This window comes from Cavia porcellus, unplaced genomic scaffold, assembly GCF_034190915.1.
Source record: "Cavia porcellus strain 051 isolate PalLab524CR breed Dunkin Hartley unplaced genomic scaffold, mCavPor4.1 scaffold_2, whole genome shotgun sequence".
In the NCBI taxonomy this organism is placed as follows: Eukaryota; Metazoa; Chordata; class Mammalia; order Rodentia; family Caviidae; genus Cavia; species Cavia porcellus.
The window spans coordinates 128,988,652-129,010,604 of NW_026947485.1; the positions used below are offsets into that span (position 1 = coordinate 128,988,652).

The window sequence follows — 21,953 nt, forward strand, 5'->3', positions numbered from 1 at the left end:
ATTTATGGATATAGATTAACTACTTTAACGATGTGACATCAAAGCAATGAAATATTCCTTTATACTTATGGTGTTACTACGACTACCTTTTCAGGAGAGTAAGGAACAATACAATAAATTCTTGTATAGAAAGTTTTTTCCTACCTCTACTCTTTAGTTTAAATCTCAAAGATAATGTATATTTGCTCAGCAGACTGGTGCCATAAAGAAGTTTGAAACGTGATCATTTACAACAGCTGCATGTGTTTACTGGCTGATTATTATACAAGGAATGATTTAATGTTATATTTTAAAACTTACTTGTTGTCTATTTGGATTTTGCAATATTTTTAAAATTGTTTATGAAAACAATCATTGTCTGAACATTTGCTCTTTGCTGTTTTAGCTCTGCTTTTTGTAAATACAAAACAATCACAACAAATTAAAGGTGATACAACTGTCTGTCCTGTTACATTAGTTTGATGAAATTAGTGGCTGGTAATACTTAGAAAATCACTGGGCTTTCTCAACAGGTTCACACAACAAACCTTTTTTTGCAAACTAAGAGTCATATCCATATCAAGATGCCCAAAATTTTTTTCCTAAAAGAATGCTCCTGAATCTCACCAATGAGTTCAAATATCCTGCTCCAAAAATAGATAGAAATAAGTAGCTACAATGTTATTGTTTATGAGAAAAGAAATCTTACATTTCTAAAATTTTCCTGAGATGATAAACCTGAACTTCTGACAGAGACAGGACATAGATCAAGGACTATTTGGCCTATATGCCCAATGCTCTTTTCTTTTTACTACTGCCTCTTATTGAACTCCTTTGTAAGGAAAAGTCTCCTTGACTTTTTACACCTATCCCTCAGCATACCCTTGTATGTTCTCTATATCAGAAATGGTAGTGATATAAGTTGAATTGTGTCCCCTCAAAATTTATGTTGAAAGTCCCATGCTCCAACATCTTGGAATGTGACCTTATTTGTACAAACTTTACCGAGGGAATCGAGTTTGAAGGAAGTCATTAACTTTGGACAGTCATTAGAAATACCAACATGACTAACAGGCTTACAAAAGAGGAGAAATAGGGACACAGGCATGTATGGAAGAAAGACGATGTAGAGAGGGCTAGAGAAGATGGCCATCTACAAGCCAGAGAGAGGGCTGGAACAGATCCTTCCTTCCCTGACCTCATAAGGAACCATCCCTGCCCATACTTGGCCTTGGATGCCCAGTATTAAATGCCATTCATAGACTTCTGCTACCTAATTTGTGGCAAATGGATATGGTAAGCTATAGAAAAGCTAGATTATGAGATACATGTTCTCTTCAGCTTTCGGTTACCATAACTAAAACCAAGACTTACTAAGAGAAAGGGTTTCTTTTGGGTCACAGGTTTAGACATTTCTATCCATGACGTTGGCCCATTGCTTTGGGGCCTACAGGGAAGCAGAAAATCATGGTAGGAAGCACAGCTCATCTCATTGCCAGGATGTGAAAAGGAGACGAGGAAGTGATGCAGGTCCCACTGTCCTTTCAGGAGTTCATACCCGAGGACCTGAAGGCCTCCGTGACCCACCTACTAAAGACTCCCACACCTGCCAGCAGTGCCAGTCAGGACCTTTGGGGGACATTTTAGTCAACCTGTAGCAATATGCAATGAGGAAATGATGTTGGGTCTACACTGGGAGAGTCAGTTGACAAGCAGGCAACAAGAAAGGAAAGCTTTCGTGGAACTGCAGTAGGAGAGGCTGGGTGACCGTACCCTACATGCGCTGTGTGTCCTCTTAGTCTATACATTCCACCTGTGGGGAATGGTTTTATTTTTGCTCATGGAGACACAAATAAAGCATAGTCAAGGTAAGGAAAAATGGAGTACTTTCTATGTAAAAGAGAAGCCCAAGGAATTTCTTTCTATGTTATCTAATGTTATCCTTCTATCAACTCTCATTCACTGGTTTCTTAAATATATTGTACAGATGAGAAGCCAAGGCTGAAAGAAGTAATTCATCCAAAATAACAGACAGTAAGTTATTCAGGTGGGATTTTAACTTACAAATAAATGTCTCTCTCCCAAACTGTGCCTCATCCTTTTTCTGCAGGTTCCCTCGTTTATACTACTAGGTACCAGTTGATATTATCAGAAGGAATACTTACATACTACACTTGGAGGGTTATACACATAAATCTGAAGAAAACTGCCCAATGCCTTACACTGTCCCTACCATTGTATACTTGTTATAAGTCACAATTATCTGTTCATTTAAGATCTGGATGCCTCACCAGACTCTAAGCTGTTTTTGGTTTCTGCTGCATCTTAGCACCTAAGGTATACCTGACAGAGAGTGCTGAGTTATTTGTTCAATGATTACATTAATAAATATTTGAAGTTAGTTTAGATTTTAATTAGACTTATGTTATGGGCTAAGTAAATTACACACAAATATTCATATACAAAAGTCTTCAACTTCAATGCCTCACAGTAAAACTGACTTTGGAGATAGGGGTTAAAATGAGATCATTAAGGTGGGCTGTCAGTCAGTATGACTGATGTCCTTATAAAAAGAAGCAATGTGGACATGACGCATTCAGGATGGAGGCGATGTGAGGATCTAAGGCTGAGACTGTGCTTACAGGTAAGATGGCACAGACCCTTCTCTTGTCGCTTGCAGAGGAAGCCAGCTGCCCACACTGTAGTCTCAGATTTCTGGCCTCTAGGGCTGTGTGAAAATACATTTTGGTTGTTCAAACAAATAAATCTCCAGGACTTTGTGTGGCAGTCCTAGAAAATGAATACAGTAGGAGCTGGGGATTTAGCTCAATGGCATAAGCACCTGCCTGGCAAGCGTGAGGCCATGAGTTCAGTCCCTGGTACCAAAACAAAACAAAACAACAACAACAAAAGAATACAGTAATAGCTATCAAAAAGTTTATATTAAAATTAATAGCATTCAAAGTTTAAGAAGTGTCCCTGGAACATTATCATTTGTTTTAAAATAAGTCAACTTAATGCATGTTACACACTGCCCTGGCCACTTAACCGAGTCCTGGAAGAGGTTCTATACCAGTCAGTCAGCAATAGAAAAGAGAACTGGTTGTAGACTGCATAGTTTTATAAAGGAATAATGAATTTGAAATGTAATTTGTCAAGAAGGCCTCAATTTTCCCTTTTAAATCAAAAGTCTTTGGCAGGCAGGCAGTAGAAGCGTCGATAGAAATAAATGAAACTAGTTTGAGTTTTGTCATTCTGTTGGAAGCTAAAGAAAGAAAACATAAGAAGTCCAAGTTCAAGAGCAAAGTAGCCAAGTCTGCTATTGGCAGAATTTATAGCAGGTAAAAGAAAGGTGGCAAAGTGGCTTCCCAACTGAGCTATGATGACAGACCATGTGATTCCTCCAAAAGCTTCCTGTTGTGGCTCTCCTAAAGGTGCAGCTGTGATAATGTTTACATCTTAAGGAATTAGGGAGGAGTCACTACTACATGACAGCTCATCCTTCACAGGAACTGACCCTGTTTCAAACTCTAAAATCCATGTATTTTATTTGCATTCATTTGCTTTTCTTAAAAATGACAAGCAAGGAAGATTCTGCTGTGTTAATGTCAGGATTTTGCTATTTTTAAGTGCTTTTTTAAATTGGAAAATAAACAGAAACACAAGAATGATATGGGTTTATACTATATTCTGAATATTGGTTAACTACACAGAGGTATATAAATACCCTAATTGCAATTGTAAATTACAATTGTGCACAGCCCACATACTATACTACATGTTGTGCAGGAAAAGAGACATATGGCAGGTGTCTTCACTTACTGAACTATATTACAGCTCTTTCACATTAATGGGCATCTGATCCTTAAAAAAAAACCCAAATGCTAATTTTACCATTATCTTTCTCACCCAGTACGTGTCCTTTTAGACAATTGTCATTCTTTTATGGAAACTACAAATGTGACTAAAAATAATGTGATTATGTTTAGCTTTTTAAATACTGCTTTGAAATGAAGAATTAGTATTTTAGAGACATGATGAAGATGATTTTTGACAAAATATTTCTTGGGTTATTAAATAACTACGCAATATAGAAAGAATTCTAAAACAGTACCACCATGTATAGTTATAAAACATATACATATATGTTTTTCTGCCATGTAGCATATGTCTTTAAAACATGTATCAAAATGGTACAGCTTATTAAGATGTTTTGCCTCATTCAATGATCTACTCTGTAACTCTGGCTGTCAATAACTGTGGACCTACACCACAGTTTTAACTGTACATGGAGTTCTATTTAATTTACTTAACCTTTTACTGAACATATATGTTGTTTTTAATTTCTTGCTTCATTTTTTAAAATGCTGTAACGATTTTTATTGCTAAAGTCTCACACATAGTTATTTTCTTAAAAAAATTCTTAAAATTTGAAACAATGGCCCAAAGGGACTGCATACTTTAAGCTCTTTTCATATGAATTTCAGAATTGCCTTTGTTGTGGGCTGCACCAGATCTCATTCCAATGAATGAAGTTCTCAAATACTTGTTTCTGCTATTTTTCTCATCATCAGTACCATGCTGTTTAAGTAGGACAAGGTCACATGGTTCTATCTTTAAATCTCACTTGTGTTCTTAAATTTTATTCTGTTAGTCTAGAATCACTTTGTCTAAACTACTAACCCTATATTTCACTGGGATTTTATTGCAGTAGCACTGTAGTTTTCACTTTAAAGCACTGTTTTACATGGATAATACCACTATCTACTCTAAGATGAATTCATCATGAATACTTTTTGCCAAGAAAACCAATACTATTGAGTAAGCAAGACTATTTCTAGAAGAGAGGTAAAAACAAAAATGGCTCTTCTGAAAAGGAAATTCCATTGAATGGTTCTAGTATAATAAGAATGTACAGACTATGTATTTCAAAATATGAAATTATAGAAAGCGGATGCTAATTCAAGAAAAAATAATGGTTTGGAATAAGGAAAGCTATCAATCCTTCATATATTCTTAGACAAAAGTAGGAAAAGGAGAAATTGATATTAATAGTAATTTAATTAAGGTCCTCAGAATGATGAAAATATAAAAACAATAAAGTTAATTATGTAATATTTGGTCCAAACTTGAAACACATCAAAAATCATTCAAGGCTTAATACTACACTGAGCTAGATATCCAGAAAATACAGATTTTCAAACAAACAGAAACTGCCCATTGGATAGGTCAAGAGAAAACTACTGAAAGTAAGTCAGACAAAGGGAAGGTGATTCTCAAGGACTAAAACTCTGTCCAAAGTGTCATGATCCACTTTGAAAACCTGATGAAGGCTATCAACCATCTTGAAAGGAAATGCACATACACACATAAGCACACTACTCCACTTATATTCTGATGGCGCTCGGCATCTTCAGGCTAGGAGTATCTGCCCTGTCTAAAAGAAACACAAGGTAATGGAAACTTTTAATAAAAACACATTTTGAAAATGATGGCAAAGTTTTACAGTCTTCAGTTTTTAAATGGAGGTGGGAGGAATCCAACAAATCTGAAGACTGGCCTGCTGCTGACATCAGCCTCTAGTAACTACTAGAGGGCAAGCATCAGGAGCAGCATCAGTGGTGTCTCTGTTAATGGAATATTGTTCAGTTATAAAGAGGAAACATGTGTGGCACAACACAGATAAACTTGGAAAAGGTGCTGAGTAAAATAAACCAGATACAAAAGGCTAAATATTATGTGATCCCACTAATATGAAATGTCTAGAATAAACAAACTTGCAGAGAAATAAAGTAGATTCAATGTTACCAGGGGCTAGGAATGGGGAAATAGTTATTGCATAGGAAGTACAGGGTTGAAGTTTGGGGAAAGTATCCAAATGTTGGGGATGGAGAGTGATGATGGTTCCATGCTGTGAATGTCACTGAGTCACCAAAAGGAATTTATACATAAAATGCCTGACAGGAAATTTTAAGCTATATACTACACACACCAAAATACAGGTAAAAGATTAGCTTCTCTATAGTCACAGGAAGAGAACACTAAATGGAGGCATCAGTGAAGCCTGATCTTGTGTGAGGTGAACTTAGCCAGGGACCTGAGGTCAGATCAGGATGTAGGTCGCCCTGTCTCCCACTCTCAGCTCCACACAGCAGTTTTCCAAGCAGCCACCAGGAAACAAAAACAAATCACAAGCAAAGTAAGTACAATCTAAATGCCATTAGGAAAAAAGAAATAAAAGTAACCAGAAGAGCATAGGGAAACTATTAATAAAAATGAAACAAAATCAATTAGAGAACAAAAGCATCAGCAAATAGAATAAAAGTAGAAAAGCTTCTCTTTTGGAAATATCTATAAACAGGACATGCAGGTATGTGGGGTCTGAAAAAAAAAAAAAAAGAGTACTCCCCGTCCCCTGTTGGTGTTGGAGATTTAATCTGGTGTTGGAGATTTAATCTGGAGTCTTGGGCATGCTAAGGAGACGCTCTACTACTGAGCTATGTCCCCAGCCCTAATGTATGATAATCGAAACTGACCAAAATGGAAACCGAGGAAGACCAGTTTCTAAGAGGTTGGAAAAGTGATTTAAAATGGACAATGGCACAACCATCATGAATGTTAGATAAACAATCACAAACATCCATTCAAAAACCTATCTGTGCACAAACAAAGTGTGAACGATTCCCAAGGCACAGTCTAGATGGAACTAAAAACGGACGTGTGCTGGAACCAGGCCGAAGCTACAGCTCTCCACTTTGCCTAGCTCAGCAACAGAGGGGTTGAGAACAGAGCAACACAGTGGCAGGAGAAAACCCCGCCGCACTGCATAAGGTGGAGGGCCGAGGTGAGCCCACGGCAAGCACAGGAATTAGAGAGCTGGAGACAGCTGGCTGCCTCTGCGAGGGCTCTGGACACTCCTTTCCTATTGGGTTCTCAAGCCTCTCCCCAGGGGCAACGATTATGCCTGGTTTTGTGTTTGCATTGGCTAGGGTTCTGCTATAATAATAATTAATAATAATAATAACAATAAGTGGTATTATACAGTAGTTGGTGACTTGAGTTTTTCACCCAATATTGTGTTTATGTGAAAAAAAAATTAAACACGATGTTTCCCGAACACCACATGAAACAGCAGACGCAATCTTCAGTTCATAATAAAGACAGAAAGAGACTATTGAAAACACTTGTATATTGTAATATATCTTAAAACCTAAAGCCATTTTTTAAATAAAGGGAAAAACACAAAGCATCAATAAACTTCCCTCCCAAATTTCTTAAACAATTCCCACCCAGATCCCAAACTGTGTATGCGTAAATTCCTGGCCCCGGCCTTCTTTCTTCTTCCCCCTCCCCTCAGGTGGAAAGCCTCGGCAGGCCCAGGGAGGAAGCTGGGGCAGACAGAAAGACTTCCCCTCCAGGCAAGGGCGCAGAGGGGTACAGGGGGGTAAGGTAGGACCCCCCATAGTGGAGGAAATCGATATGCAGCCCAGGTGCCAGGGGAAAGCCCCCAGGTGGCCCTGGAGCCAGGGGCCCAGCTGCTCCTGTATTCTCCTGTCGGGAGGCATAGTGGGTCAGTGGGCTGCAGGTCTGGCTGCGAAGACAGAACCACATCTGCACCAGCTCCTTCCTGAGGCGGAGGTGCCCAGCGATGCAGCTTATCTGCTGGGGGGTGGGGTTCGGGCACTGCAGGAAGAGTCTCTCCAGGTCATTCCGGAGTCTTCTCTCCCTGTGGGCCTGTCTTCGCTTCCGGCCCTGCTGCAGAATCATCTCCATTTTCCATAGGCCTCGGTGGTTCTTGGCATTCATCTCCGCCAGCCACATCTTCAGCAGCGGCCCCACCTTCCACATTTTGGCAAGGCTGAGCTGCTGGGACTCAAAGCGGCAGATGGTCGTCTGGCTGAGCATCTCCCCAAACATAGCGCCTACGGCGACGCCCACATCCGCCTGCGAGTAGCCCAGGGTCAGCCTCTTCTGCCGCAGCTCCTTGGCCAGCTGCTCCATCTCCTTCTCTAAGGCTGAGATGTCCTCGGGCAGCGCCAACTTCGGGGTGCTCAGCAGGGCAATGCAGGGTTTGAGGCCAGCAGGCTCGGAGGGGCTGGGGAACCAGGGTCCTGCCTCGCCAGCTCTACAGGGGGGCAGCCCTCCTGGGAATTCGCAAGGTGCGGGGCCCAAGGGGACACCCCACATCTCAGGGCCTCGGCAGATGGTTGGCCCGACCCCTTGCCAGACCATCAGTCTGCCAGGGGCCACCTGGACGTTCACACAGCTGGGAAAGTCAACCCACAGGGGCATTGTCCCAGGGGGCCCACCCCTTCCACTGTCTGGAAGGCATAAATCTGGGGCCCTGTGTCCAGCCATGGGGTAGGGCACCAACCCCCAGTAAGAGTCTGGTAGGAACCGATGGCTCTCGAGGCTTTGGAACAACCACCCTCGTCCTCGAGCCCCGCCCTGCAGTGGGCGGAGATGACGTTGCTAGCAGGAGAAACTGAGGCTGCGGGGGAGGCAGGAAATTTTAAAACATCCACTCACTGGCTCCTCGGGGTTAAGGGCAGGGACCCCTGACTCTGACTTTTGCTCCCAGCTCCCACCAAGGTGCAAAGCTTTAGCTGGGGTCCCTTTGTCACTCCCTCCATCCTATCTCTACACGAACTCCTGGTATTTATCAGTTGTTCAGAAACTCAGAGGTGTAATAAGATTCCTCCCACATGCTGTGAACTACCCAGTGGGCCTCACAAATACATGAAACATCCACAGTCAGGTACTGCTGGATTCCCTTCCATTCATTACTCTGCTCAAGCACTGCCTCAGTCCCTCCTTTGCACACCCTCAGTTCCTGCATGCTTAGAAACCCACACACCTGTGCCTGACTGTCTAGTTAACACCGGTTTACTGCCTCAGATTCCACCCTGCCCCCACACCTGTCACATTCTACTCCCTCACTGGGTGCCTTCTTAACTAATTCCATGTTTCCTCCACCAGCCCTGTAAGTGCTTTGTTTCTCCTCTCACTTTAGCTTTCTGATCCAGTTTCCCTGTGGAACAGAGACCACAGTTGAGGATGCTCCCTGCAATCAGCTCACCACAATTAGGCTCCTATATCCATGGACTCCTTGTCTCATGAGAGCCCCAAGGATCTTAATTTGTAAATCCCAGTCATCCTCCTAGCTCAGAAATTGAATCTGAGACCTTAGGTGGAGAAAGCTAAGAAGGGAGAGGAAAGAAGAAATGTGACATAAGGTTTAAAGCTCCTAAGAAAGAGGAGGACAATGACTTTGGCTGGACAATCTCAACATCTTACCCCTTCACTCTTTAAGCCAGCACTGTCTACACCCCTATCTACTGAAATCAATCTTCTGAAAGTCACTAATGACCTTCTGACAGTCAAATCTTAAAAATCTTCATCTTACTAAACTGCCTTCCAGTATCCAACCATGCTGGTTACTCTTTTTGCTCCTTTTCCTCTTAAAATTTCTGTGAAATGCTAGTAACTGCCAAATTTGTCCCAGCCATGACGGGCCTTCTGATTTTTACTGCCTCAAATCCAATTCATTTCCTGTGTCTATAAACCTGCCTACTCCCTAGCAACATCTGAGCAGGTCAATGGTATGTCCGTCCACTCAGCTACCCAAACTTCAACTCAGGTACTGGAGTTCAGTTTCTGAACTCTTCCATAATCCACGAGGCATCAAGTCTTATATGTATACTGGTTCTCCTAAACCGTCTCAACTCTACCATCTCCACTCTAGCTAGCATCTCATCTGGCTGATCCAGTATAACCCACATAATTTCTTATCTAAATTACCACAATAACCTTATAGTTGGCTTTCTGTGCTTCTCCTTTATGTTCATCTTGCATACTGCTGCTAGAGAGGATTTTCCGAGAACCTAAGGAAACCTAGCCAAACCCAACCAAACCTAACAAAAATCTAGCTATTTGTCATTTTTCTCTTAAAATGTCTTCAAAATCTAGTACATCTTCTTGTTATTCAGGATTTGCTCAAATATTCTCTTACTAAAGAGGCCATTCCTGACCACTGTTTAAATGGTACCTGTTTGACACTCTGTTCTCTTTCTTTATCTATGTTACACCCATCTCTACCTTACACAGATTTGTCTGTTTATTGTGTTTCTCTATACAAGAGGGTGGGGACTTTGTCTAGTCCCCTGCTGTGACTATAGTACCTACAATAGGTCATAGGACACAGAAGGTGCTAGTAAATGTGTGCTGAATAAATGAAGCACGATGTACTTCTACCTTGAAGACTCAGTTGGGTTGCGACTTATGTGAGTTAGTTACAAACATTCTATACAGACAAGTTTGTTACTGCTTTTTGTGTGCTCCCCTTGTACATCACGTAAGATTTTTAGTAACAATATTACTACTAGGGAATATCAGTAATCATTAGTTTTATATCTCTGTCTCTCCAAATAGCATGGGAGACATGCATGAGTTACAAAGTCTGAAACATAATAGAACCTTGGGTGATACAGTGCTCAACAACTGTTTTCTGAATAAATGAGTGAATCTTTATCTGCACAACTCGGAAAGGAAGCTCCTTTAATTTGTTTAACACTGAGAAACTTGACTTCACTAGGTACCACTGTTCTCTCTTATATTAGAAAAAGGCCCTTCTACACCTCTTCCTAGGTGACAGAGCAACATGAGACTAAATCAAATTCAGCAGTACAAGTAACGAGATTGGAGATACGGCCTTGAAACAAGGTAAAGAGAGAAGAATCTGAAAACCAAGTGGCTGTGTATGGGATCCATCTGTCATCTGCACCTCACTGCAACCCCTGTGAGAGTGCTTACTAAGGCAGGGTTCTTACCCAACTTGTTCACTGCTAGATCTGCAGACCCAGTGCTATACATTGGACATGTAGTGAAAAGTCAAGAAATATTTGTGGTGAAATAAATGACCCTTTGTACCATTAATGATGAAAAGTCTTCTGATTTTCCAGAAATTGTATTTCAACTGCAAGTTGATGAAAAAAGTTTGCAATATTCAGAATTCTACCTAAGAATAATTTTGCCATTATCTACTTTTTCCACATATATCTACCTACTGTTTTTCTCAAAATCACACAGCAGCCAGTATCTGCTAAACAGAATGAAATGTGGATCACAGACAAAAGTAAAAAGAAAGGACATACCTGCCGGGCTGAATATATGCGTGCTACAGTGAGCTGTTTGTATTACTGAAAGCTCTAAAAGGTTCCCCATCACTGCTATACATTAAGGGTCACATAGTGAAAACACCCTATCTTCATAAGGACCACCAGAGAAAAGGTTCATTAGTTGTTTAAAGCCAGGTTAAATAAAAATATTTTTAGTGAATTGGAAATAATGAGTTCAAATGAACCTGAGCTAAGCTTTATCAGATTAGTTAAAACACAGTAGCTGAAAACAGTGACTAAATGAAAAAGTAAGACTATATTAATTTGATCTTGGCTGCTCTCAATTAAGGCTTTCTTCGTGCCTGGTCAGATTTCATGTGCATCTCCTGATTTATGCATATGAGCTGTCACAAAGCAAGTCCCTATTTTCATAGAAAGTCTCGACATCTCCTTATAAATGTATTTAATGTGCCTTGGAAATGAACTAATTAGAGAAAATAAGAAGCATATATGCTTGGAAAAGAGACTGACATCAGGGATAGAAAGCTGATGGGAATGCCCAAGACAACCAGTGCTGCTTGGGCAGGGAACTTCAGAAGGCTAATCCATCACCTTCGGCAAATACAGAGACCTCTGAGTAAGTGAGTAGATTACTGTGTAAGAATCAGGCTAGTCTTACCATAGGGAATTAGAAAATAAGGATAAGAAATCCATAATCCCTGGCCACATGTATTTAAGATCTAAATATGGGACAACATCAATGGTAAGGTGAACAGAATGACTGTACTAACCTGAGAGAAGTGTTTTCTATTATGAAGGTCTCTGAAATTAAAAAGTTTTCCTGAAATAGTTGTTTTAAGTAGAAATGTACGAAGTATGAACATTTGGATTATTAAGCTCTCCTTAAATAACCCGTACTCTCAGAAGGCAAAAGCAACTGCCATGATCCACTTACGGTAAAAAGCAGGAAAGGGAGGTGGCAGAATTAGTAACAAGTGTCCTTGCAGGGTTTAGTCATTTCTTTGGAAAGTCTTCCTTATGCACTCTGGAGCAGAGTCCCTGCCTCTGAACTCACGTACTTTTCCACTCACACATATTTGCTGCCTTAAACAGTTAGTTGGAGGTTCGTATTTTAGTCTTCTAGCTAGGGGATATAGAACCTGCCAAATGGATATTTTTAGATACAATTTACTTTGTACTTAGGTACCCAGTAAAGCACCACAGCATGGACTAACCACAGTGCTCCTAGGATGGCATGTTCATGAAAAATACATGGCCATGAGGGTGATCTGCCTTTAATTTGGTGTCATCTTGTGGGCAAGCTACTGTGTGCCTAAAAAGGAAAGTATTACTTTACTTCTCCAAATGCATCTTTTCCAAAGCTGGTCATGATCCACATGGAGAAAGACTGGGCTTTGTTCCATGGTGTATGAGAACTTCTACTTCTGTAATAGTCTCAAAATATATACAACAACAAAAACACATTTATTTGCAATTAAATCAGTAGAGCTGAACAGAACAGCTCTAAGAATGATGGCCAGGCCAGAGAGAAAAAGGCAAGGTGGACTGGCTAGTACTGGTCTTTCTTGTTGTCCTTACTCCATAGGCGTCCTAGGAAGTGAGCACTGACCAGGCACACGGCATGGTGTGAAAGCACAGCCCTCAGAAGGGCAGGAATCAAGACAATCACTGGCAGCTGAGTATTTTGAGGAACAATCCCTCCTACTCTACGCTGAGAGAGTTAACATCACACATTATAATAAGTTACTTCACTGAAAACTACCTCAAACTACAATGAAATAATTAAACTCTTGATCCTTAGTGTGGATGTTTAATTACTGAACTTTATAAAGCAAAGGGGGGCATTAAAGTTAAGTTATGCAAGTAAGAAAAACTAATAAATTAAAATTATAAAAACATGAAAGTTGTAACTCAGAGAAAGAGCTAATCAAATCAATGTAGCTGTTAAATAGGCTGATTCATTGCTGATTATCAAAATAGGGAACAACAGCAGTGTTCTGCACAGGGGACAGCAGAGGACAACAGGAGTGAAGGGAGAGCTTTAATGTTGTGCAATATTAGAGAGAAGCTGGAAGGCAGCAAAGGGACCGACATTTGATTTTCTGCATTTTAAGAGGCTGGGATATAGCTCAGCGGTACAGCGCCTGCCTCACATGCCTGAGGCCTTGGGTTCAACCCCAGGACTACAAAGAAAAGTCTCAAAAAATAAAATCCCAAAAAACTTTGGACTAAGATTATGAAGAAATTTGTTTTAGATACTCCTTTTGGTTGTCATTCTTTTTATTATCTTTAAAATCTTTGTTGTGACATAATCTCTGCTTAGAAATAAGTGCTCATGACTATGTAACTCAATTACACAGTGAGACACCACAAAGAGGTGGAGAGTATTCAGAGAAAAAGCCCATATTTTATTTTGTGTGAGATATTTAAGAGCTATGGAATTCCTTTGCTATAAAATGATGCCATGTATAAAAGCCTACAGCCTTCCCAGAGGCCTTCCTGAATTTTAACTGTCTGTCTAAAGCAGAAGGAGAAGTTCAGCTGAGTGGCACTGAGTTGAAAGGCACTGTGGTGATGAGTCAGGTGTATTCATAGCCAGTCAGAGATAGAGAGTTGAAAGGTTCTTGTTATGCCAAGCATGATTTAAACAAACTTTTTAGCTGAGTTTGCCCTTGTTCTAGAAGAAAAGCTGTAAGGATGTTCTGGCATTGATTACTCCAGTCAGAGTGCAGTCACTGTATTCTACATTCAAATCTTCACTCTGCCTCCACTTTAAAACAGGAGATGCACAACCGGCTTAAGGAAAAATTTTCCGTAAGGCTGCACAGCAAAATGCTCCTAACAGGATGACAGCTTATGACCAACGAAATCAATAATTCAGGATGGAATGTGGGCTTGGACAAGCAGGACAGAGTTTCTGTTTATAGCAGATAACTGTTTTAGGAGTTAGGAGGCTTAAAAAAATTTTTTTTTAGAAATTCCAATTAACTGACTTTGATGCTTGTACCTTCACAAGTTTGGGGCCTCTGTGAATTTCCTTGTGATCTCTTTAAGAAACCATGAGCTGAAGCAAGCCAAATAGTCACTCATGCTTTTTTGCAAAAATGAACTCTTATTTTAAGTAGCATTAAATGCACAATGACACAGGAAATTCAAAAGGTAATAGGCGTCTAAACAGTAGAAGCCGGGATTTATTTATTTAGATTGAAACTTTTTTCTTTCAGCATTTTCAACTTGAAAAAGCTTTTGCAAGCTCATCAAACTCAGATGCCTTGCTAAAGCACCTCACTTTGATTTCAGAGTCGAGGAGGAAACTGACCAGGCTGCTAGCTTCCCTTGGGACCCTGACACATGCCCAAATCAAACTGTCCAGAGCCAACTGCTCCAGCTCTCTGCAGCCGGCTCTTCATTCTATGCATGTGCAGAAAACAGCAGGTAGGTAAGGGTTTTATCTTCAGCCTCAGAACTCTAGGAAACAATTACATCAAACCAAAGTGAACAGAAAACTAAAAGCAAGTTTTCCATTATCACTATTTAATATAAAGTTTATTTTTTTGAATATTCAACTATACACCCACCTGACTCAAGAAATGCAAAATATATATAATGAAAATACACAATCGTTGTGAGTGTTAAGTGGTCAATTTCCAGTTAGCATTTTATATTTTGCTTACATGAAATTTTCTGTAATAATTTAAATTTAAGAATAGTAGTCTTTTATGACTGACAGAAATGTAGATGAAAAGTAAGGAGGTAAGCAATGAATTCAAAGAAGTTCCTTTACGCATATGTCCTAGGGCAGGTGTCAGTCTGAAAGGAAGGCAATATATTAAAGAACTGACGGGCTTTCAGGATTGAACGGGAGTATGGAAGAATAGGATATTAATAGGAGGAAGAATAAAAGAGAAGGTCTTAGTATGGAATTTAAGTAGGAGACTTAGGAGAGTGAAGAAATAGGTCACAATACTGAAAAGTACTAAAATAAAGAGGTTAAATACTGTACTTTCATGGAGGATATATCAGTAGCCTAGCAGAATAACTTAGACAAGACATGGCTCAACTAGAACAGAGATAACCTAGAGAATGCAAAGACAGAAGCAGGAGAAAAATTCAAATATTGAAAAGCAGTGAACAATAGTCATAAAATTACAGCATTTGATTTACTGGACAAAATAATTGCTAATAAAAGCAACAATACAAAGTTCTCATTTTGCACAGTATGTGGCGCTATAAAAATGAGGCTACAAGCTGAAATCATGCAAAGTGATCACAGTATCTGAATAGGAGCAATTATAATTGTTCTGTGGCCTTTAAAATGCATTGGTCAAACTGTTAAAAAAAAAACCCTACTTCATATCACCTAAAGACGAACACAAGAAAGTAAAATTCATTTTATTAAGTGTACTGTAGTTTAAGACATTAGAAAGAATAAGAATTAAAGTGCTCTGTAAAAATTATTTAAAGTAATTTGAACAGTGCTTGCTGACTTCTTGCCGAATAACTTAAAGTTTAAGCATATCATTTGTATGCCTGGGCAAAATGTCACCTCTCTAGGGTTGGATCAGGTCCCCCACACTGCATCCTTTGCACTTTCACCACAGTTAAGCTATCTCTGACAGTGCGTTTCATGCACAGGTGTACTGCTGTGGTCGCTGTGTTTCAGTCAGCTGAATCTGTGCTTTCTCTGTGATGTGTTTAACCTTTTCATCATAAACACTCTCCAATTTCATTCATACTACTTCATTCCTTTGCTGAACTTCCACTTTTGTTGGGTTAGGCTCATTTTTGTTAACAATTTTTATAAATTTTTTATAAAATAGGAGATAGTGCTATTTGTGTGTCCACTGAAATAAGGCATAATATAACCAGTGACAGATTTTGAAAGAAGTGATAATAATTGGCCATTGATTATGAGTGTCTGTGTGTGTGTTATTTACATGCGGAATGTGGACAGCAGTAGGGCTAATGGCAAAGTATGTACTTAATGCAGTTCCTCACAGCTAATATTATTGTAGTAACTAAAATTTCAACTTTTTAAAGTTTTTTAAATTTTTATTTTAAAGAGAATAAAATCAAAGAAAACAAAGCTGAATAAAGCCAACCAGAAACAAAACAATCAAAGCAATACAAGACTTCAAAACAGCTGTTTAGCTGCCGCGCCTGGCCACAGGTCTGCAGAGGAGGAGCTGGGCAGATCCGGGGTGCCCTCACTGGCCTCTCTGCGTGTCTGGAGGACTCTGGATTTCTGCGCCCAGACTGCTGGAGTTCCCTCAGGCTTCCAGGTGCAGTGAAGGAGAGAGGTGGGTTTGAGGCTTCCACATTAGCCTCCCCATTCCAGGCTTCATTTGGAGACCTGCTGAGCTCCCGATAGGTGGGCTGGCCCACACAACCAGCCTAGCCCAGCCTGTTTAGCAGCCGCGCCTGGCCATAGGTCTGCAGAGGAGGAGCTGGGCAGATCTGGGGTGCCCTCACTGGCCTCTCTGCGTGTCTGGAGGACTCTGGATTTCTGCGCCCAGACTGCTGGAGTTCCCTCAGGCTTCCAGGTGCAGTGAAGGAGAGAGGTGGGTTTAAGGCTTCCACATCAGCCTCCCCATTCCCGGCTTCATTTGGAGACCTGCTGAGCTCCCGATAGGTGGGCTGGCCCACACTACCAGCCTAGCCCAGCCTGTTTAGCTGCCGCGCCTGGCCACAGGTCTGCAGAGGAGGAGCTGGACAGATCTGGGGTGCCCTCACTGGCCTCTCTGCGTGTCTGGAGGACTCTGGACTTCTGCGCCCAGACTGCTGGAGTTCCCTCAGGCTTCCAGGTGCAGTGAAGGAGAGAGGTGGGTTTAAGGCTTCCACATCAGCCTCCCCATTCCCGGCTTCATTTGGAGACCTGCTGAGCTCCCAATAGGTGGGCTGGCCCACACTACCAGCCTAGCCCAGCCTGTTTAGCAGCCACGCCTGGCCACAGGTCTGCAGAGGAGGAGCTGGGCAGATCTGGGGTGCCCTCACTGGCCTCTCTGCGTGTCTGGAGGACTGTGGATATCTCTGCAACCAGGGAGGGTCCACAGGTTCCTGAAGCACTGCGGCCTGTGGTGAGTACCCTAACCCGGCTGCGATTGAAGAACTGTGGAGCTTCCAAGGGGCAGGTGGGCGCACAGTGTCCCTGAGGCCCAGCTTGTCTGGAACTGCGGAGTTCTGAGCAGGCAGAGGAGGGCCACTGGTTCTGTAGGCCTAATGGCTTGGAGTAGCGCGGCACCAGAGTCCCAGTAGCTCCAAACATAGAAGGGGATTTTCAACAGATCCTGAGGAAGCTTTCAAGTAACACTTGAAACACAGAAATATAGGAAAATGACAAAACGAAAGACCAAATTACAACCTCAAACCTCCAGCCCATCTCAAGAAACCCTAGGAGCGATGTATATAGAAGAAAATATATCCCATCCACCTCATATATCGGACACAATAGCCACTGAAATTGACAAGCAACTCCAGGAAGCTTTAAAGAAATTCAAACTCGAAATAATCTCCCAGATAAAAGAAGAAATGATAAAAGAAATGAAAGAGATTCTAAATATATCTAAAGAAAACACAGATAAAAAATTGGAGGAACTAAACAAAAAGATAGAATCCCTAGACGAGCAATATAAGAAACAAACAGAATACATAATGCAGATGCACAGAGATATACAGGAAATAAAAAACTCCACTGAAAGTTGTAAAAACCGCCTTAATGAAAGTGAAGATAGAATTTCAGACCTTGAAGACAGGATTGCAGCTAGTGAACAGGAAAGGAAAGATCTTTTGAAAATAACAAGGAACCAGGAAACAACAATTCAACAACTGCAAGACGATGCAAAGAAGAATAACATAAGAATGATAGGGATTAATGAAAGAGAGGGAGACAACATGAAGGATGTCAGGAGGATATTTAGAGAAGTAATAGCTGAAAATTTCCCAAGCATGAGATCAGAAACTGACATCAGGATCAGTGAAGCATATAGAACTCCAAACAGTCATAACCAAAATAAAACTACACCCAGACATATAATAGTCACCATCCCAGAAATTCAACACAAGAATAGATTATTAAAAGCTGTCAGAGAGAAAAGACAAATCACTTATAAAGGAAAACCTATCAGAATCACAGCAGACTTCTCAGCACAAACGATAAAGTCAAGAAGAGCATGGAGTGAAGTATTCCAGATCCTAAAGCAAAATGATTTCCAGCCAAGACTGATATATCCTGCAAAACTATCATTCAAAATAGATGGTGCAATACGATACTTCCATGACAAAGAACAGCTGAAGAACTTCATGAACACCAAACCAACCCTGCAAAAAATATTGAAAGACAGTTTAGATACACAAAGGAAAAAACCACTAAGCAAAGCAAATAATTAAACAGAACCGAAAGATAAAGATGCAACAGCAGAGAGATAACATTCCTACAATTAACCAGCATTTAACAGTAATAACCATTAATGTAAATGGTCTCAATGTGCCAATCAAAAGAAACAGACTAGCAGAATGGATCAAGAAACAAAATCCAACCATATGCTGTTTACAGGAAACCCATCTAACCCAGAAAGATACTCACAGACTGAAAGTCAAAGGATGGAAAACAATTCTTCATGCAGCAGGAATCCAAAAAAAGGCAGGAGTAGCCATTCTGTTTGCAGACAACGTGAACTTTAAACCAACAATGACCATAAAGGACAAAGAAGGTCACTACATACTCGTAAGGGGAAAACTCCAAGAGGAAGAGATAACTATCTTAAATATATACGCACCAAACTCCAGAGCACCCAGTTATATAAAACAATTATTAACAGAAATGAAAACTCAAATTATCAGTAACACAATTGTAACAGGAGACCTTAATACACCACTGACACCAAGGGACAGATCAACCAGACAGAAAATGAGCAAAGAAATAACAGAACTGAATCACACCTGTGAACAAATGGGTTTGATAGACATATACAGAATGTTCCACCCAACAACATCAGAATACACATTCTTCTCAGCAGTACATGGATCATTTTCTAAAATAGACCATATATTAGCTCACAGAACATATTTAAGCAAATGCAAAAGAGTTGAAATCATCCCTTGCATATTATCGGATCATAGCGCTCTGAAATTAGAAATTAATGACAAAGGATACTGCAAAAATTCCGCAAACACATGGAAACTAAATAACACACTCTTGAGTAATCAGTGGGTCACAGAAGAAATTAAAGAAGAAATTAAACAATACCTAAAAGAAAATGAAAATGCAGATACAACTTACCGGAATCTGTGGGATGCAATGAAAGCCGTTCTGAGAGGAAAATTTATTGCACTGAGTTCCCACATCAGGAAAACAGAACGAATACAAGTAAATAACTTGATGCTACACCTCAAACAGCTAGAAAAAGAAGAGCAAGTCAAGCCCAAAGCCAAAAGAACAGAGGAAATTATAAGAATCAGAGCAGAAATCAATGCAATAGAGACTAAGAAAACAATCCAAAGAATCAACGAATCAAAGAGTTGGTTCTTTGAAAGAATAAATAAAATCGATAAGCCCCTAGCCAACCTTATTAAAAAAAGGAAAGAAAAAGCTCAAATTCATGCAATAAGAAATGAAAAAGGAGAAATCACTATAGACCCAATAGAAATACAGAGGATCATCAACACCTATTTCGAAAACCTCTACTCTCAAAAGTTTGATAACACAGAAGAAATTGACAGATTCTTAGAAGCATATGAAGTACCAAAGCTAGATCAAGAGGATATAAAACTGTTGAATAACCCAATCTCTGCTAATAAAATTGAGAATGTAATTGGGTCCTTGCCCACCAAGAAGAGCCCAGGCCCAGATGGATTCACTGCAGAATTCTACAAGAAATATAAAGAAGACCTAATGCCGACACTCCTCAAACTATTCAATGAAATTGAAAGGGAAGCAATCCTTCCTAAGTCATTCCTGGAAGCAAATATTACTCTAGTACCAAAACCTGAGAAAGACCCAACTATAAAAGAGAACTATAGACCGATCTCCCTAATGAACACAGATGCAAAAATCCTCAATAAAATATTGGCAAATAGGATCCAGCAAATCATCAAGAAGATTATACACCATGACCAGGTGGGATTCATCCCAGGAATGCAAGGATGGTTCAACATACGCAAATCAATAAATGTAATCCACCATATCAATAAAGCCAAAAATAAGAATCACATGATCATCTCTATAGATGCAGAAAAAGCCTTCGATAAGGTCCAACACTTATTCATGATAAGAACTTTACAGAAAATTGGAATAAATGGTCTTTAACTCAATATAATAAAGGCCATTTATGACAAACCAACAGCCAGCATCATACTAAATGGCCAAAAATTGAAAGCCTTTACTTTAAAATCGGGTACAAGACAAGGATGTCCTTTATCACCACTCCTATTTAATATAGTACTGGAAGTACTAGCCAGAGCAATTAGGCAAGAAAGAGAAATAAAAGGGGTAAAGATAGGAAAAGAAGAAGTTAAATTATCATTGTTTGCAGATGACATGATACTCTACATAGAAGACCCCCTAAACTCCATTGAAATACTCTTAGATACAATAAATAAATTCAGTAATGTGGCTGGATACAAAATCAATACTCAGAAATCAATAGCATTCCTATACACGAACAACAAAATTACAGAGAGGGAAATAAGAGAAACTGGACTATTCACATTAGCAAGCAAAAAAATGAAATATTTAGGAATTACTCTTACGAAAGAAATGAAAGACTTATACAGTGAAAATTATAATACACTGAAAAAGGAAATTGAAGATGATCTCAGAAAATGGAAAGACATCCCTTGCTCATGGATAGGAAGAACAAACATTGTGAAAATGGCCATTCTCCCAAAACTGTTATACAGATTCCATGCAATCCCAATAGAAATACCATCAACATACCTTATAGATTTAGAGAAATCACTCCTAAATTTCATCTGGAACCAGAAGAGACCTAGAATCGCAAAGGCAATTCTAAGCAGCAAAGACAAAGCAGGAGGCATCACAATCCCTGACTTGAAGTTATACTACAAAGCAACAGTAGTAAAATCAACATGGTATTGGAATCAAAACAGAGGTGAAGATCAGTGGAATAGATTAGAAGATACAACCACAACTACGAACACACTCAACCACCTTATTTTTGATAAAGGAGCCAAGCAGGTTCACTGGAAGAACGACAGTCTCTTTAATAAATGGTGCTGGAAAAACTGGCTCTCCATTTACCGAAAACTAAAGCTAGACCCATGTCTATCACCATGTACTAAATTAAAATGTAAATGGGTCAAAGATCTGAATATTAAAACAGAAACACTAAATCTATTGGAAGACAAAATAGGTAGAAACCTTGGAGACATAGGAGTAGGTAAAGAATTCATGAACAGGACTCAAACCGCACGGGAAATACTTCCCAGAATCAATAACTGGGACCACTTCTTATTAAAAAGTTTCTGCATGTCAAAAGAAATCTCCAGCATAGTGAAAAGAAAACCCACAAACTGGGAAAAGATTTTAGTGAACTCTCTCTCAGACAAGGGTCTCTTGTCTAAAACATATAAAGAATTAAAGAAACTCAGACCTCCGAAATTCAAAGATCCAATCCAAAAATGGGCATCTGAGATGAATATGCAATTCTCAGATGAAGAAATGCAAATGGCAAATAAATACATGAAAAAATGCTCATCATCATTGGTCATTAGAGAAATGCAAATTAAAACCACACTGAGATACCATCTCACTCCTGAAAGAATGGCCAGGATCAAGAAAACCGACAACAAATGCTGGAGAGGCTGTGGGGAAAAAGG

General features: G+C 39.9%; 2 protein-coding genes across 10 annotated transcripts in view; both read right to left on the reverse strand.

The window, feature by feature from the left end:
• Positions 1 to 16,665, reverse strand: Pou5f2 (POU domain class 5, transcription factor 2). Its single transcript, XM_063245347.1, has one exon. The coding sequence runs from the start codon at positions 8,335 to 8,337 to the stop codon at positions 7,333 to 7,335; it is 1,005 nt and encodes a 334-aa protein (XP_063101417.1). The 5' UTR covers positions 8,338 to 16,665; the 3' UTR covers positions 1 to 7,332.
• Arb2a (ARB2 cotranscriptional regulator A) overlaps positions 1 to 21,953 on the reverse strand; it is a 420,978-nt gene that overhangs the window by 92,941 nt on the left and 306,084 nt on the right. Inside the window, exon 11 of one of the 9 annotated variants that reach the window (XM_063245341.1) lies at positions 17,380 to 17,426. The exons of the other annotated variants lie outside the window; for them this stretch is intronic. Within the exon in view, the coding sequence (XP_063101411.1) occupies positions 17,395 to 17,426 (32 nt within the window). The 3' untranslated portion in view covers positions 17,380 to 17,394. Of the gene's footprint in view, positions 1 to 17,379; positions 17,427 to 21,953 lie in introns of those variants that run through there. 9 annotated transcript variants of the gene reach the window in all.